The sequence below is a fragment of the Macrobrachium nipponense genome, chromosome 35 (genome assembly GCF_015104395.2).
Source record: "Macrobrachium nipponense isolate FS-2020 chromosome 35, ASM1510439v2, whole genome shotgun sequence".
Taxonomy (NCBI): domain Eukaryota; kingdom Metazoa; phylum Arthropoda; class Malacostraca; order Decapoda; family Palaemonidae; genus Macrobrachium; species Macrobrachium nipponense.
In genome coordinates this window covers 46,450,831-46,468,714 of record NC_061096.1, presented here as the reverse complement: position 1 = coordinate 46,468,714, position 17,884 = coordinate 46,450,831, and the positions used below count along the sequence as shown (strand labels likewise).

At 33.3% G+C, this 17,884-nt stretch overlaps 1 protein-coding gene across 1 annotated transcript in view; it reads left to right on the top strand.

The window, feature by feature from the left end:
- The window catches only part of LOC135208738 (disheveled-associated activator of morphogenesis 2-like), a 174,941-nt gene extending 164,380 nt beyond the window's left edge, over nt 1–10,561 (top strand). The window contains 3 exon segments of the mRNA XM_064241229.1: nt 393–588; nt 1,143–1,310; nt 10,138–10,561. Of these exon segments, the coding sequence (XP_064097299.1) occupies nt 393–588; nt 1,143–1,310; nt 10,138–10,434 (661 nt within the window). The 3' untranslated portion in view covers nt 10,435–10,561.
- Nucleotides 10,562–17,884: the final 7,323 nt, after the last annotated feature.

Sequence of the window (17,884 nt, the reverse complement as noted above, 5' to 3'; positions counted from 1 at the left end):
AATATTTCAATAAAAAAAACTATAATTTCACCTTAACTTAAACGACTTAAAAATAATTTAAAGTTATTAACATTTTTTCTTAATTGTAAAGATTAAAAAAAAAAAGTAAACTTTAGAAATAAACACCCTGTTATCACTCCCTGACATCCCTACCCCCTCTCCTCATTCTCTCACTCTCCCTACTTCCTCACTCCCTCAGTGTCCTTCCTCCCTCGTTCCCTTTCCCTCAACTTTATCCCTCAACCCTGGTTTTCATCCACTCCCTGACATCCCTACGCCCTCTCCTCATCCTCTCACTCTCCCTCTCTCCTCATTCCCTCAACTTCCCTCCTCTCTCTCTGCTCTCTCTCACTTTCGTATACTAACTCTCCATCTCTTCTCCTCCCTCACAGCATCACCGAGCTCGAGAAGGAGATCAACAGCCTCCGCCAAGGACTCGACTTCATCGAGAAGGAGGTGTCGTGGCACAGGGCCCAAGGATCCACCCCACCTGGAGACAGGTTCCGCCTCGCCATGAACGAGTTCCTCGCCCTGGCCAAGGATAAGCTCGTCAATATGGAGTCGCAGTTCGAGAATATGAAGACCCAGGTCGGTTGTTCACAATATTTTTTCGCTGTTTATTTTTTTGTATTTTATTTATTTATTTATCTATGTATTTATTTATTTGTTTGTTTAGTTATGTGTGTAATTCTTTATTCATTTTTTATTCAGTTATATGTTCATCTATTTAATTATTTATTTATCTAGTTATTTATTTATGTAGTAAATATTGTATTTCTGTACCTAGTTTTTAATTTTTTATTATTTTTTATATTTTATTTATCTGTTTATATTTTTTTATTTATTTATTTGTGTTGGTATCTATTTATTTATCAAGTTATTAATTTGTTTGTTTATTTGTTTGTTAAGATGTTGATATATTTATCTAGTTATTGATTGATTGATTGATTGATTGATTGATTGATTCGTTTATTTATTTAGATCTAGTTATACATATAAATATATGTATTTATTGATGAATTTATATAGTTATTGATATATTGGTATATTAATTTTTTATTGTATTTATTGATATAGGTATTTATGTATTGTGACTTGACATTTAGTTCGAATAATAATAATAATAATAATTCCTCTTCCAGTTCCTCACCCTAGCAGCCATGTTTGGTGAGGACGGTAAATCGTCCCAGCCTGAGGACTTCTTCGGAACTTTCGACACGTTTATCGATACACTGAAGGACGCGAAGAGGGACCTGGAGAACATGAAGAAAAAGGAAGAAGAAGAGGAGAGGAAGAGGAAAGAGGCAGAGGTGAGAAATGAGGATTTTATTAATTTATCGATTTATTAATTAATTTTACTCATTTAGTTATCTATTTATGTACGCATAATTTTAATTTATTTATTTATTTTCTTGTAGTCTTTTTTTTTCAATTGTTTGTTAATTGTTGTTTTAGTCCGGTACATAAAAAGTTGTTTTTTGTTGCTGTTGTTGCTTAAGAGCTGTGTGTTTTTTAAGCATGGTTTTTATTCATGTTTTTTCATGTAATATTTTTTGTTGTTTTGTGTTTACTAAATCATGTAATATCCTTTGAATAGATTTAAATTTCGTAGTGTGAATTAGTGTGATACATTTGTCAATTATGTGTTTTTGTACATAAATATATTCGTTGATAGTGTATTTGTCTGCAAGGACTGAATATTGATAATGTTGTAATCGTAATAATTCTACAAATCAGTGTATTTGTTTTGTAATGCTGTATTTTCATTTTGCATTCATCAGTTTTCATAGATTCATTTCCTACCTTGTGTTCCTCTGAATTTTTTTCATTTTTATCTTCACACTTCATATCTTGTATACTTTTATCTTGTACAAACACACAAACGTACCTGTATATCTCTTCTGTATGACCTCCGTGCTTTCGTAATTTCTGTAATTCCTGGCGTTTAGTTTAGCGTAGATACAGTAAGCTTTTTTGCAAAGTGTTCCGTAGGTATTTGAGTTACATATGCTCACAAAATATATGAATTGCAAATTTCGAGAAGGCTTAACATTAACGTGTAAATGTAATTGCATGTGCAGTGATATAATTTATAAATGTTGAGAAATGTCAAGACCACGTTTCATTTTTCAGAAGTTAAAAGTGAATTGATTTTAATTTTGTTTAATGAGGTTCCTAACCCGTCTAATTCTAAAATAATAATAATAATAATTATAGTGAACAGGACAAAAATATTAGTCCTTCCTCACTCTTGTTTTCCTAATTTACCTTCACTTTCCGTCAATGACAGTTTATCTCCTCTTGTCTTAAATGCCCTTCCCTTCTCCTGCCTGTCCTCCTCTAGCCTCTGAACTTCTATATCTGTCGTTTCATCGCTCGGAGCACACTGAAGACGTTCGAGTGTCACAACCATAAATATGAGTTTGGAAGACTGTCCTTCAGCTGGGAAATATTTTGGATATTCTGTTCCAGTTATACTAGACAGATTGTCCGAGATAGGCTAATCCTTGACGTACAAACAGGATAGATTATCGAAAGACAGGATAATCTATTTCATACAAACAGGACGAATCCAACGACAGGATAATCAATGTCTTTCAAACAGGATACATTATCATTGACAGGATAATCAGTGTCTTACAAACAGGATACATTATCATTGACAGGATAATCAGTGTCTTACTAAGTGGGTAGATTATTAAAGACAGGATAATCCTTGTCATGCAAACAGGATAGATTATCCCAGACGTGGTAGTCCTTATCATGTACACCAGTGGATTGTCAGTGACATACGAGGTTATGTACATGAGGAGAAAACCGCTGTTATTCTGTTAGGTTCCTCACAGTTCTGTAATATCTTCATACATAATATATTCACAGGAGGAAATACACCGAATTGTTTTAATATCAGATTTAGGTAAAAATCATTCATTGGCTATTTGCTTGTATACGTTAAACAAACCAAACATTACATACAAAGGGAAAATGGCCCAAAATCTCAACCTTTTATAGGTATGATTTTGGTAATGATTCTCATTTTTTTATACATTTTTTCGTCAGTAATGCTTCTCTCCACTCGCCAACCCGACCAATTTTATTCGACACAAGGTATTTTTTAATAAGTCGATGGACTCTTGGAAAGATATTTCTTCTTTTGATGATTTTGTACAAACCATCAGATTACTTTCGAATGCAAATATTTGCCCATGATATTAGTAATGATTCTCACGATTATGGATGATTTGTGTATAATTTTAAACTGACAGATTTTTTAATTTAAATTGCTTCAGATCTGATATAGCTATATTTATTTGTTTGAGAAAATCCTGATTTGCACTGATTTATGGCAAGTGATTTGTTTTTTCTATAGTGATTTACAGGGATTGATTATAGATCATTGTTCGTCATTATATTTAACAAACACGTAAATTGCTTTATATTTAATGATTTTAGGAAATAGTAATTATGCCTACACTCTATCAATATTTTCCAGCAGGAAGATTTAAAATTTATTTAACGGGTTTAGAAGCATAGGAAAAAAGGAAGATTTCATTTTAAATTAATCAGAGGATCATTATGATTGTAGATGTGTTTCATGTAACCCTTTGATGACGAAAATAACTATCTGTAAAGAAACAGACAAACTTTCAATTTTTCTAATTGTAGCCTTTGGTTCGTTATCAATACAACTAATCCTGTATTCAAAATGTTTATTATATGCATATATATATATATATATATTATATATAATATATTTTATTATATATATATATATATATATAATTGTTTACCTATCAATATACTCCTCAGAATCTTTGAGATTTTGAAACAATAGTTTGCCAGATACAATGCCTTTCAATTGCTACCAGATGAATTTATACTTAAAGTGCTCAAATCGAAATCGCTATTTCTTCATGTCCCCTGGTCAAAATATGAGCTGTGAGGAGACCTTGACTAAACAAAGCAGCTTTCCCATTTTTGCAATAGGTTTTATAGAATATTTTGCATCAGCAAAAATCGGAAGTTTTTTTGCAATAAACTAAACAGATACCTATGTGCTAGTTTGTATGTTGACAACCAGGTAGGTAACATGACCTTAGGTACTTTCTTTCCTATATGTGCATAGAATTTTTAATACCTGAGATTCACTTCTTACAAGTTTTGTATGATTATTGTACTCCAGTTCGTCCTGATTGTAACGAATGAAACCATTTTCATAACAAGTACTTTAACAACGACTAATAACTTCATTATCTCAGAACTGTATACTCCAGTGTACATCATAATCTAACATCTAATTGTGTTGATATGAATTCCCTATTTAATATTGACGCGAAAGCAAAATAGTCTGTGCTTTTAGCAAGCAGAAGCATGCATTGCATGGTGTGATGCTAACGATTTTATTTTAAATCTTAGGACTAATACAGCATCCGCAAGTGATTCGTGTTCCTCTCTCGTTTGCTGTTCTAGAGTTCTGTTGAAATCAGAATGCAGAATGGAATAACCTTTGTTTTAGCCCTTTTCAACTTTTTGTTTTGTATTGTGATTGTTCATTTTCCATTCTATTTCCTCTTTTCCTCCGAGTCTATCTGTTTCTTCGTCGTCTGTTGTCTTATTCCTTTTGATTCACTTTGTTACTGTGATTTATTATTATTATTATTTTTTAGCTACAGAAATGGAAGTTTAGTTTTTAAAATTTTTTTGTAATTCTCATGTTTATTTTCAACCCTTAGTTATCTCCTTTCAGTACATTCTCTCTCTCTCTCTCTCTCTCTCTCTCTCTCTCTCTCTCTCTCTCTCTCTCTCTCTCTCTCTCTCTCTCCTTAGTCGTCCAGTTGTATTTTTTGATGATCGTATTTTGATAATTGAATGCAACGTGTAATTTTACCGTATATAGACGTTATCCGTTGCTATGGAACATTATTGTTACAAAATAGTTATTATTTGTTTGCAAAGAACAGATTTGTTTGCAAAATCTGCAATTAAAAAAAAATATTTTCAAGTTAATTTTTGTTGCTGTTCAGGAACCTTTTAGTTTACATGTAAATCATACCAGGTTGATTTCACGTAGGAGGTGAATCGTATTTATAAGTCAAGAGCTCTTTTGAGTCAGTCTAAAGCTAGGTTTAGCATTACCGTGGCTCTCTAAGCTACTGTGATGACCGCTTATGAGCTCTTATCTGATATCCCTACCGCTGTTTACCGTTACTGATTTGTGTCTCCAACCATTCTCACCTGATCCTCGCCTGAGAGCCTTGCCATTAATACGCCGGAAGCTCGAATGCTTGTAATGATTCTCAGTCAATATACGCTGGTGTCATATCCTGTTATTTGTTGCTAATAATACGCTGAAAAAGATCGAACGCTTGTAATGATTCTCAGTTAATTCACGCTTGTTTTTTCCTGTTCATTTGTGCTCTCCAATAACGCCTTAAAGGTTACCTTTTTTTTTTCATGATTCTCAGCTGATGTGTGCTCCAGCTTTTAGTCATGATTCTCAGCTGGATATATGCTCCATCTTTTAAGAGTCATGATTCTCAGCTGATGTGCTTTCAGTCTTGTAGTCACGATTCTCAGCTGGATGTGTGCTGCAGCTTTAGTCATGATTCTCAGCTGGATGTGTGCGCCACCTCTTAGTCATGATTCTCAGCTGATATGCCTTCAGTCTTTTAGTCATGATTCTCAGCTGGATGTGTGCTCCAGCTTTTAGTCATGATTCTCAGCTGGATGTGCGCTTAAGCTTCTATATTCATGTTTCCCAGCTGATATGCTTTCACTCTTGTAGTCATGATTCTCAGCTGGATGTGTGTTCCATCTTTTAGTCATGACTCATCTGATGTGCTTTCAGTCTTTTTCGTGATTCTCAGTTGTGTGCTTATAATGTTTTTTCTTTGTTTTGTTTGTTTCCTTCGCAAACGCCTGGCAGCGATACAAACGCCGATCCCTGCCTCCCAACTGGCATGAGAGAGCGGCCTTTGCCCTGTGGCACTGATGCCCACACCCCCCCTGCCCTCCTACCCTCCACCTCCCTCTCGGGCACTGACCCTATGTGTACGACAGGTGACCCCAAACGCTACTGCCACTAATACTACTACTACTACTACTGCCAGCCCCTTCACACCTGTATAAACTAACCCACTCGTTAATTAATTGGCACCTTTACCTGATCGGGATTTATATATAAAAAAATAGGATACCATAAAGTCTTCTAGATTGGTTCCACATTGAAAGAATTGTCAGTTATTATTATTATTATTATTATTATTATTATTATTATTATTATTATTATTATTATTATTATTTTATTATTATTATTATTATTATTATCTAAAAGTCAGTATCATCTATACATACACAAATTAGGTAATAACCTAAAACAGATCAATTCTGCTGACAATTCTCTTCAAGTAACTGAGAGGTTTTCAAAACCCTCTGGGCATTTTTTCAAGAAACATTATGGTATCTATTATTAGAAATTTTCACCCTTATATATATAAAAAGGTTTTCGTATCCTGGGTCTTAATTCTCTAATTTTGGGCTAAACAAGGGACTTAACAGATTACTAACTCTCGAATTGCTAATTGCAGTTACTAATTTCACTAAAATGGGAATCGATAATTATTTGTCTTGTAAATTACTTAAAACGCCTCTTCTGTAGAATATGGGTTTTTAAAATGTTTTATTGTGATTTTATTATAAAAACTTTTTCCTACCATATAAGTTATTTTCCTCAGGCAAAACCACATCACAAAACTTATTTGGAATTATTCTCTTCATTTTAAAAGGGCATAAAATAAATTATATATTACTTTAAATTTTCTCTCTTAATTCATTCGAAGTCATTTACGTTTTTCTGTAAGCTTTTTTTTCGCAAGAAACGTTTAAAAAATTGCACCAGTCACCAACCACAGAGCAAAAAATATGACTGCAGATAAATACACAAATTTTTCACCACTGTTGAATGACAAGTGCAGATGTACAGTTGTACAGATGTATGTAAGATGCACCGTGCGCACCTGACCTAGACTGAATAAATAATGAAAGGAATTTAAGACTTTTCTTAAGACAAAAGCATTTTGATACATTTTAATTCACTGTAAAAATTTTCTCTCGTTTTGTCCATCACGTGAATTCATTGATTTACATTCATGTATGCAAAATCATTGTGTTATTATTTCATTTTTTTTTCATTTGTGCTTAAAAGCAATTCCCCTTTGAGTAGATTTGCAGAAGGTGCCATATTGTGAATGATGAATGTTAATGAATGGTGAATAGCATAGATGAATGATACAGTGACACGCAACACTTCTGTTCACTTGCATGAATAATCATTCATGATTTTGGGTACCTGAATTCTGACGAGAATCTTAATTTTTTTATGAATAATCATTTTTTTGTGATAATTCTCATCGTTTGATTTAATATTCGACGAAGACTTTTCATCGATTTATTAAGCGACTAATAATAAATTTGACTGTAAATCTATCCTTTTGACTTGTAATATTCATAAAATAGTCACGAGTTGAATTTTTGAATTCACTTCTGAATTTGAAAATAGAATATTCATTTTTTAATGATGACCTCTTTCTGGTTTTACCAATCGACTTTGGATTTTTCAGTTATCTTTGGTTACCTCCAATTCACCCGGTTATCTCCAGTTATCCCTAATTTCCCAGTTACCTCCAAGTATCTCTCCTTATCCTTTATTTCATTTACCTTTAGGATTTCATGTATCTCTCCTTATTTTGATCATCCACTTATCTCCGGTTGTTGCTTATTTTTCAGTTATCTCTAATTTTCTCATTATCTCCCGTTACCTGTAATTTTCCAGTTATCTCATACCTATTTCAGTGACTTGACCAATAATTACCAGTAAATATATCTTAAGTAATTTACTCTCTTGAAATCTGTGACGAAATTTACCTTGACCATTTTCTTATAGTTCACGTACATTTAATGCCTCTCTCTCTCTCTCTCCTCTCTCTCTCTCTCTCTCTCTCTCGCTTGTAGAGCATGGTGATGACGCAGATGACTTTGCCTTAAATTTGATCAAAGTTTCGTTAAGGGATATTTTCCATTTGCTATGACTAGACTTTTTTTTTTTATATATATATATAAATTAGGGATTATAGACATTCAAGCATGATAAAGAAATAATGTGAATGCCGGTGGTTGCTAAATTTATAAAGGATTGTTGAGTATTTACCAGGACATACATGCGTATGCATACATTATACACACTGCGCTTGGTGTATAATATATACATACAACACACACACACACACATATATATATATATATATATATATACTTATATTATATATAGATATTTATAAATACATATATAAGCATATAAATATACATACATACATACATACATACATACATACATACATACATACATACATACGCAAGTGTATAATGTATATATATATATATATGTGTGTATATATATGTATATAAATATATGTATATATATACATACCTGCATATAAACAAATACTATGCATACGGTATGGAGGCCTCAACTTGACCAAAACTACATAAGCTTTTTTGTGCATACCGGATGCTTTAAGAGAAATAACAAATGCACTGCATGCATGCATTAAATGTGTCAGGCCACTGGGTTGAAATGTTAAATTTGGCTGCTGATCAGTTTAACAAAACAAAATAATTTAATTTTACATGAGATATTCGTTTATTTGCATAATTTACATAACTGCTTAGGTCGCATTTATTCATTTGGTTTTAATTTTGTATAAATCTTTTTAATTCTTGTTGTATTTATCAATTGACAGTATTTCAACCGTATGCCTATCACATGGGTTTGCTTTGCAATAAATTTGATTAATGTTTGGTGACGGTGTGTATGTTTTTAATGGTAAATTTAAACTTGAGTTTATTTTAAGTTATTTGTGATTTATTCACGTTACACCGTAAGTACTTAAATACTTTAGTACTTAAATACTGCTTTTAGATATTTTAAGAGATTTATTTTAAGTGTTGTTTAATCCTTGTATAGTGTATATTTTGTTGTAGAGTAATTTGGTCAAAAAAATTTAGTTAAATATTTTAATACTTGACATTTTCAATTTTGCTCTCATTTTGCTTATATATGTTGTTGCAGATTTTAGTAATACATAATTTTTTTTATTTTGTATATGCATGTATAATTCAGTAACATCTTATTCTTTTATTTGATAAAATAAGACATGAATATAAGATACTTTTAAATTTCTTCAGCGTTGACAAAACTTATTCTTGGAAAATAATATTAATAGAATAAAACAGAAAATAAATAATATGAATAATAGAAGCCTGTACAGAACTCAGTGCAATTTAAATCAGAACATATAATTAAAAACAAAAGTGAACTGAAATAATTTTTTAAAAATATCCAAGATAAAGAAACAAGTCACTCTTGAATTATAAGCTTTATCTAACTACTGATATTCGTACAGTAACTGTTATTAGTATGTTATTTACAATAACTGTTATTCGAGTGTTTTTATTGCCCAATTTAAATTCAATATTACTTGTACTGGTAATTCATTGTCAGATGACATCAAAGTAAGATTAATTAAATTGATTTTAACGCGCTTGGCAAATTTAACCTATGCGGTTTTTATATAAAACATTTTCAAATCAATGTTCAGTATATTTAAGAGAGTTACCAAATAATTCCAAAAGTGTTAGTAACTTCGTTTTCCAATTAACATAAGCTCTTCAACTGATTGCCAATTTATAATTCTTAATGAAATCCTTTGAAAGGAATTTTAACGTTTTACTTTCAATGAATTTCCTTCAATATTTTTGTAATGTAAAAGTCTAACTTGAAAATGGTTTTCAACATTTGTCTCAACGCGTTTAGAATGTTTAATATGATTACTTGCGTCAATTTTCAGTAACTAACAAATTTGCATTACTTATTATTCCTGTCAACCTATCTAACGTGTGCCAACACGTTTCATATATTTAATATGCTGTTAAAAATGTGTCAACATCTAGTAGTAATAGTAAGACATCTGCATGACTATTATTCCATGTCAACAAATGTCAACAAATCTAACGTGACTGTTATTCTCCTTCTTGCCTTCCCCTTGCAACGGCTCACCCACCCAACCACAACATCAACAGCGCCGCGAAGTGGAGCGAGAAAGAAGAGCCAAAGAAAAGAGCTCCAGGATGAACAACGGCCAACCCGGAGGAGGAGGCGTTGGAGGAATTGGAGGCCAAGGCGGAGGAGGCGGAGGAGACAGCAGTTCCGGCGGGGAGAACGAGAACGACTTCGACGACCTCATCTCGGCGCTGCGTTCGGGCGACGTCTTCGGCAAAGATATAGACAAGATGCGCCGGAAGAAGAAGCACTCATTCAGCGCCGGGACGCGGGAGAGGGACCGCGAGAGGATCATCGGGTCGCATAAGTATGCTTGATGTCGGGCTGCCGAAGGAGGCGCCGACGGCGACGGCAAGAAGAAAAACAACGACCCCGTGGACGACGGCCAGGAGAGGAAGATCGTCATGGAGGCGCAAAACAAGAAGTAAAAAAAAAAAAAGTAAATGTCAAAACACTAAGTGAACAAGATAGAGTTTATTGGTATAAAACGTAAGAAGAAGAAGAAGACGAAGCAGATGACAGAACAAGAAGTGAACGAGGCCGACTTAACAATATGTCGTTTGTCTCTAAGAAAAAACAAGTCGTATTAGAAAATCGAACCTCAAAAACTGAAGTGTACAGATATAAAATTCTGAAAAGATTTGATCACTTAATTGGTAAGGACAACCTCCTAAGTCGTTCACGAAACATTGAAGGAAAAGATGTCCAAGTATTGAATACTCAAAACAGTTATGTTTAGATGAAAATGGTTTCCAAGATATTCGTTCAACATGGAAGCTGAAACGCAGAGCAAAGTAGAGACTATGTAATGTCGTTGTTCCTGTAATAAAAGAAATATTTTGATTTACTCATCACTATATTTAAAAATCAACTTGATCAGTGAAACCATTTTAAACCCAAGAAAGGCAGTTCATTCAGGAAATCTCCCAAAGAAGAAGAATTGGAAATATTTACGTCATAAAGAAAAAATGAACGAATTCTGTAAGTCCATGTGATAAAATTCTCGTAAGTATTGATTTTAATCATTGGAGTGATTTTATATATATAATTTGTTATATCGTAACATATAGGGGTCAGTTGCGTTTCGCCCTTATAGGCTCAAAGAATTGTATATTGTAAATATAGATTTATATATATATATATATAGATGAATATAATAAGCCTTACTAGATCAGTTTATTACACTCACGTAGCCATGCAGTTTTTTATTTTTGCCCATAAGACACTGCCAAGTGATTTATAATACGTGTTTTAAATGAGATAAAACACTTTTTTTTATATAGATGCAGTCTTCAAAAGATTCATGGATTGATACGTGTTTTAAACGAGATAAAACATTTTTTTATATACAGTCTTTTAAAGATTCCTGTTATGTTCCTTCTGTTATTGTTAACAAAAAAACAAAAATATTCACATAGTTACGCATAATTTTTTACGAATGACGTCATTCTAACGCAAAGTATACCTCTGTTAACGTAGTATAGCATGCAATGATTTCGTTAAGCGAACTGCCTTTTTTTATATATATATATATATGATTGAATGTATATTTTTTAAATAGTCTTTAGTGCTACCTATGGTCGTATCATAGGACGATGAAAGCAAAAAAACTGTTTTTTTTTTTTTTTTTTTTTTTAACTTTTTTTAAAACTTCATTTCTCGCAACGGAAATGATGCAGATATTGCAACAAATCACAATCAACTCTGTAGCTTTACTTAGCTATAAATGTACTATACTCTTAAGTGTCTGATGATGGTGGTGTATTGAGAAAATGCACTGCTCATCACTGCTGCTGCTTATTTCAACGATGTAATTTGTTTTATATATATATATATATATATATATATATATATATATATATATATATATATATATATATATGTATATTATGTATATGTATGTATATATATATACATACATATATATATATATATATATATATATATATATATATATATATATATATAATTTTGGCCCAGTTTGGAGTGACCAAAAAATATTCCTTGACATTTCTGTGCTAAACTCATAAGTAAGTGCAAGTTGTCTGTCCTGTTGTGACAATTAAAAGTGAATTCAACCATAAATAGTGAATTAAAAATAATAATAATAAAAAGAGTACAAACAGATAACCTTCAACAACAGATTTTGGTGACCAAATTGCGTAAGAAATGTGTAAAGAATTGCGTAAAAAAATGAGTAATAACTCAACTGGAATACAACAGTGAATGTACTAGAGTGATTCATACAAATGTGTTACACCACTTCAGAAGTCATTCAAGCAAGGAATAATCCACCTCTTCAAATGTCAAGGTCTCTTTGCTCCATCATCAGAAAACTCCACATATATATATTCCTTTCGTGACATATTCCAAGAGAACGTTTCCAGATTTGGAATAACAATCCAAATGAAAGTATTAATTTCAATTCTTAATTGATCCAGTGAAACCGCAGCCATGTGCGTATTTGCGTATCATTTTGAATATAAAAAAAGCTTTATTAGGTATTTCTAATGATCCTGTTTTTTTAACTTAGTCATAGAAAGAGAGAGAGGGAGAGAGATTCCTCAAGGAGTATTTGTGAATTTCTGTGATATATATAAATATTTACTTTTTTGTGGAATGATTTTCTCTCGTCTTTCTGTAACAATTGGGTGACCATGTATAAAGCATGCGTTGATTTATTATACATGTATGTAATATATTATATATATTATATATATATATATATATATATATATATATATACACATATACATATTTACATATATAAATTCTCTTCTGCTTAAATAGCCGCACTACTATTCAATAGGAGAGCTAGTCAGAATTATTACTGCAATTTGTTGAGGGATCCCAGTAACTGGACATTCCTCACTATTGGGTAAAAAAAATTAAAAAGTGTGATTTGAAAAACTGATTCCTCTTAAACGTTATGTATTAATTTTTTCTTTTCTGAGTTAGAAATTGTTTGTAATTTGTTGTCTCCAAATAGTGAGCTAAATAAATTATTATCAGTTAGAGAATCGTTATGTTTTCAATATAAATGCTTATTAACAATCTCTGGTCTTGCTCACAGATATAAGCAAATGATCGAACTACACGGAATGGTATCATTGCGTACAGTACTTACTGTTCAAATGGATTTAGCTCCGTGGAGAGCGACAAGAGTGGCCTCCAGTAAGCTTCTGTTGCAGACAGTTTTTCTCTTAATAAACTTCAAGAGAAATAAAAAAAAAATAATAAACCTTCGGAGTGACATTTACACTAAGTCTGTTTTGAATGTCTCGTCAAAAATGAGCGTCATTACTGGACAATGCTTACGTCAATCGTAGGGAAATTATATCCTTTATATATATATATATATATATATATATATATATATATATATATATATATATATATATATATATATAAATATATATGTTGCTCATTTTGAAGCTTATTTGTTTAAGGGAGTAATCCATGTTCAGTGACACGTTGTACGCGAATACTATATGCTTTGACAAGACTATTTGGTTCCCAAGTCACCCGAAGGTGCATGATGTAATGTTTCTCGTATTTCCTCTGCCGAGCTTATTCTGCGGAATTTGAGAGACTCAAGAGGAGCCTAGTCGTGACATCGTAGATGATGCTTAGGAAGAGTTAGTCACGGCTAGTCTCTGGATTCTAATATGTGCCTGAGTTTCTTCTCCCTGGAATCAAGAGGAATGATCACACTTTTTTTATTTACTTGAAAATTTTAGGGTTAAACTTGATTTACTGATTAATAATCGATATTCTTTGAATTAACATGAATTTCATGAGTCACCACCGTACTGTAAACTACTATGAATTATAGTTATCATACTCACAATTACTATAAATTATAGGAGTCACTATACTTTGAACTACTGTCAGTTTTTTGTAAGTCATAAAAATGAGACTCGTATTTCATTTTCCTGTCTAAACGTCGCTTCTTAGTGATTCTGAGATAATACATTTTGTACAAATTAGTTTTATCGCTTTGTTTGTTGTGGTCCAGAATCTGTAAGGTAAATAATTGTTGGATTAGGTTAGTAATCTGTGAGAGATTGGAAATGTTTCTAATATATTGATATATAAGTATAATATATATATATAGATATATATATATATATATATCTATATATATAATAATATATATAAACAGTGATGCTTATTCATTAACAAAATCAGTATTTATTTTCTTTAGCACAAATCTTACACCAATTATTGTCATGCCTAACCAAACCAGATCAGTATTTCGAAAGTTGTTAAGTTTTAGAAAATTATAATTAATCCAAACTAGATCTATTTTAAAAAGAGATCATCTGCCTAAAAATACATTTTTCTAGAAACCAAGTTTGCCTTTTGTTTTGAATCTGGTAGGAACTTTTGTAAGCTATAACTAAACGCTTCGTGATTTCTTTAAACTAATGAGCATAAATTCAAAATAATTATACTATAAGCTTGTATTAATGTCCCGACTCGATGATCGTGTAGTATGGTTTTCCAAAGCGGGAATCATACTGACGTGATCACTTCGAGCACAATATTTCAGATTCTGAACGCCACCATATGTCACTAGCTGTCTTTGTAACTCGTATCCGAATGCTCTGATTGGTCGAATATCCTCTCGAGCGACCAATCAGAAACCCTCCTCCTGATCACGCCCCACCTCCCTCTTTCTCTCTCTCATTGTAAATGATGCTTACGATATATTATATATATAAATATTCTTTGTAAATAAATACATACACAAACACAAACAGATCATACGTATATATATGTTACATAATCGCTAGAGATGACGATGAACTTTCTCCCTCAGTGTATTAAAATCACTAGTTTAATCTACGCTCTTTATTATATACGTGTGAATGATTTTCATGTTTATACTTTCTGTATAATTTTGTATGTAATTTTATATATGGAATTATTATTGCTATGATGCTAAATAAATGTTGTCATTCAAGTGTCGCTCTTATTCTAACCTTGGGTGACGATCAAAATCCAGTGTGATGGTTTTTTTTTTTTTTTTACAGATGTAAGAAACGTTTTGGCGTTAAAAATCACCTCCTTCATGCTATTATTTTCATTACTTTATCATCAGCCACATTTTGTCCTAAAACTATTATTATTAGTATTATGATTTAGAAACTGAACCGTATTCATATGGAATAAGCCCTCAGGAGCCATTGACTTGAAGTTCAAGCTTACAAAGCATAAGATGGTGTTCATTTGAAACAAGTAACAGATTGTAATAGGATAGACAGAGAGAAGAGATCAGTTATTAGAGAAGAAAGATTAAATTACCAAATCAAAAATACGTAAATAAACGTGTAAGTTAATTATTAAAATCCAAGTAGATGATGTCCAAGGATCTAAAGGTGGAATAGGAGGAAAACTCTGTAATATTAGAAAGGTCGGGCAGCAGGACTGAAGGAAGCAAACGGTGATGGAGGTCGAGTAACAGGCCTAAGTAAGGGCCGCTGCAAGCACCTTTTAGTAATACCTACAGTGCACCAGAGGCGCCTCAATGGCGTGATCGGTATGGTTTTGGCCTACCACCTCGGTGGTCGCGAGTTCGATTCTCGGGCATTCCATTGAGGAGTTAGAGATGTGTACTTCTGGTGATAGAAGTTCACTCTCGACGCGGTTTGGAAATCACGTAAAGCCGTTGGTCCCGTTGCTGAATAACCACTGGTTCCATGCAACGTAAAAAACACCATACAAACAAGCAATACAGTGCACCACGCGAGGTGCACCAACGGCATTATCCCCCACAATGCGAATATTTCTTATAATCCATTCAAGTTATTTCTAAACAAAATGTAATCATCTAATCGGTACTGTGTAAATAACGGCTTGATTGGAACTCGGCATCATTTATATATAATGAGGAGAACATTCACTGATTACCGCTGCGATATTTGGAATCCCAGCTTCACGTGATACGCGCATTACCTTCGTTAATCATACACGTAAATAACCCCTCTTCGGTAAACCCGGTTTAGAACCACTGTCAGCTCATTAACCACGCAATTGCCGCTGACCGTCGCCCTTTCGTAACTGACCAGATGTCCTCCGATGGGCCTCTTCCCTCAAATCCGGTGGATAGCAATGGTATCATTGCGAAACAGAGACGGAGACTTAGACAGATTCCCAGCCAGTTATTCCGGAGTTCGTCCGATCGTATGCTCCGTTCACTGATGAGTATCGCATCTGCAAATTGGTACTCTCACTCTTGTTTGCTTGGCTTGTGGATTCTCTCACGATTATCTCGGAATTCCAGCGGTTATCTCTCAAAAGACGGGAGGTATTAGTGATGTTCTTTATGTAATATTGTAATTGGTTGGCTTATGTGGTCAGATCCTTAAAATGATTGACAATGCATGTTTTTTTTCGGCGTTTACCGAGAAATTCTTTAGGTGTCTGGTAAACTCGAAGGTACTTGCCGACAATTTAAGCAACTTATGAGATAACATTGACAAAATTCAACGACTGCTTTTACAAGGTCATATTCAGACATTGATTGTCATGTGACTAACATCATTTACCATCGGTTTTTATTTCGAAGAAAAAATTAGTTGATATTTCACCAGAAGAGCTTTAGCAAACTGCCCAGTTCACCAGGTATATTTTCAGTACGGCATAACCAAATTTTATATTTCTTATTTCTTAATGAAGAAATAAACAAAATGCAGTGACATTGATGCTTATCCCAATATAAATCAGTAATTCATTAGGTATCACCGGAAGGTCAACGTCATTTTTTCAATGCAGTTCTATTGAGGGTTAGTATAGATTACCACTTTATCGAACTTTATATGGCACAATTTCCCCTTGAAAGCAGTTCCACATTAGACGAGTGGTTTTCGCGCTCGGCTACCAATCCGGTGGTCCAAAGTTCGATCCTCGGCTCGGCCAACGCGGAATTAGAGGAAATTATTTCTGGAGATAGAAATTCACTTCTCGATATAATGTGGTTCGGATCCCACAATAAGCTGTAGGTCCCGTTGCTAGGTGACCAACTGGTTCCTAGCCACGTAAAAATATCTAATCCTTCGGGCCAGCCCTAGGAGAGTTGTTAGTCAGCTCAGTGGTCTGGTTAAACTAAGATATACTTAACTTTTTTCCCCTAAAAAGCAAAATCTTGCGTTTCATATTAAATTCAAACCAAAGTAACAGACAATTCTACTGACATGACAGGTTGATAAGATTCGTGACTTTGGTTTTAATACGAAAAGAATCAGGGAAAACGAAGTCGCCTTGACAGATTTCTAATTCGCTATGTGGAACCAACGAATTTACTTGACAAATTCATTCGTTAGCATATTGACAAACCGACTCTATCATGGTCGTGAGAAAATAATGAAGGCTTTGATTTCGGAGCTATATTTGCATTTGTCATTTGCATAAGTCTGAAATGATTCTGCATTCTAGATTCAACTCAGTTGCATTCTTGTGTTGTTTCCTAAACCTTGTGAAACAGTTAAATATCAAGTGTTAGTGAAACCTGCAACATATTGCCAGCCTGTTGAAATAGGTAATGGATGCTAATGAATCCTGAAAGCCGGCAGGCTGAGAGTCAATAGCATTAATTAGCCATATTAGCTACACGCGTTTCCAGTACGCATTCAACCAAGTTGCGTCATTCCAGGCAGGGGATGGTTGGGAGAAGGTGAGGGGGAGGGTAGGCGTCTTGGGGAAGGGGTGGGGGTGACTCTTACGTTTTGCAGCACAACTTTTGCTCATCCTCAGTCAGTTGAC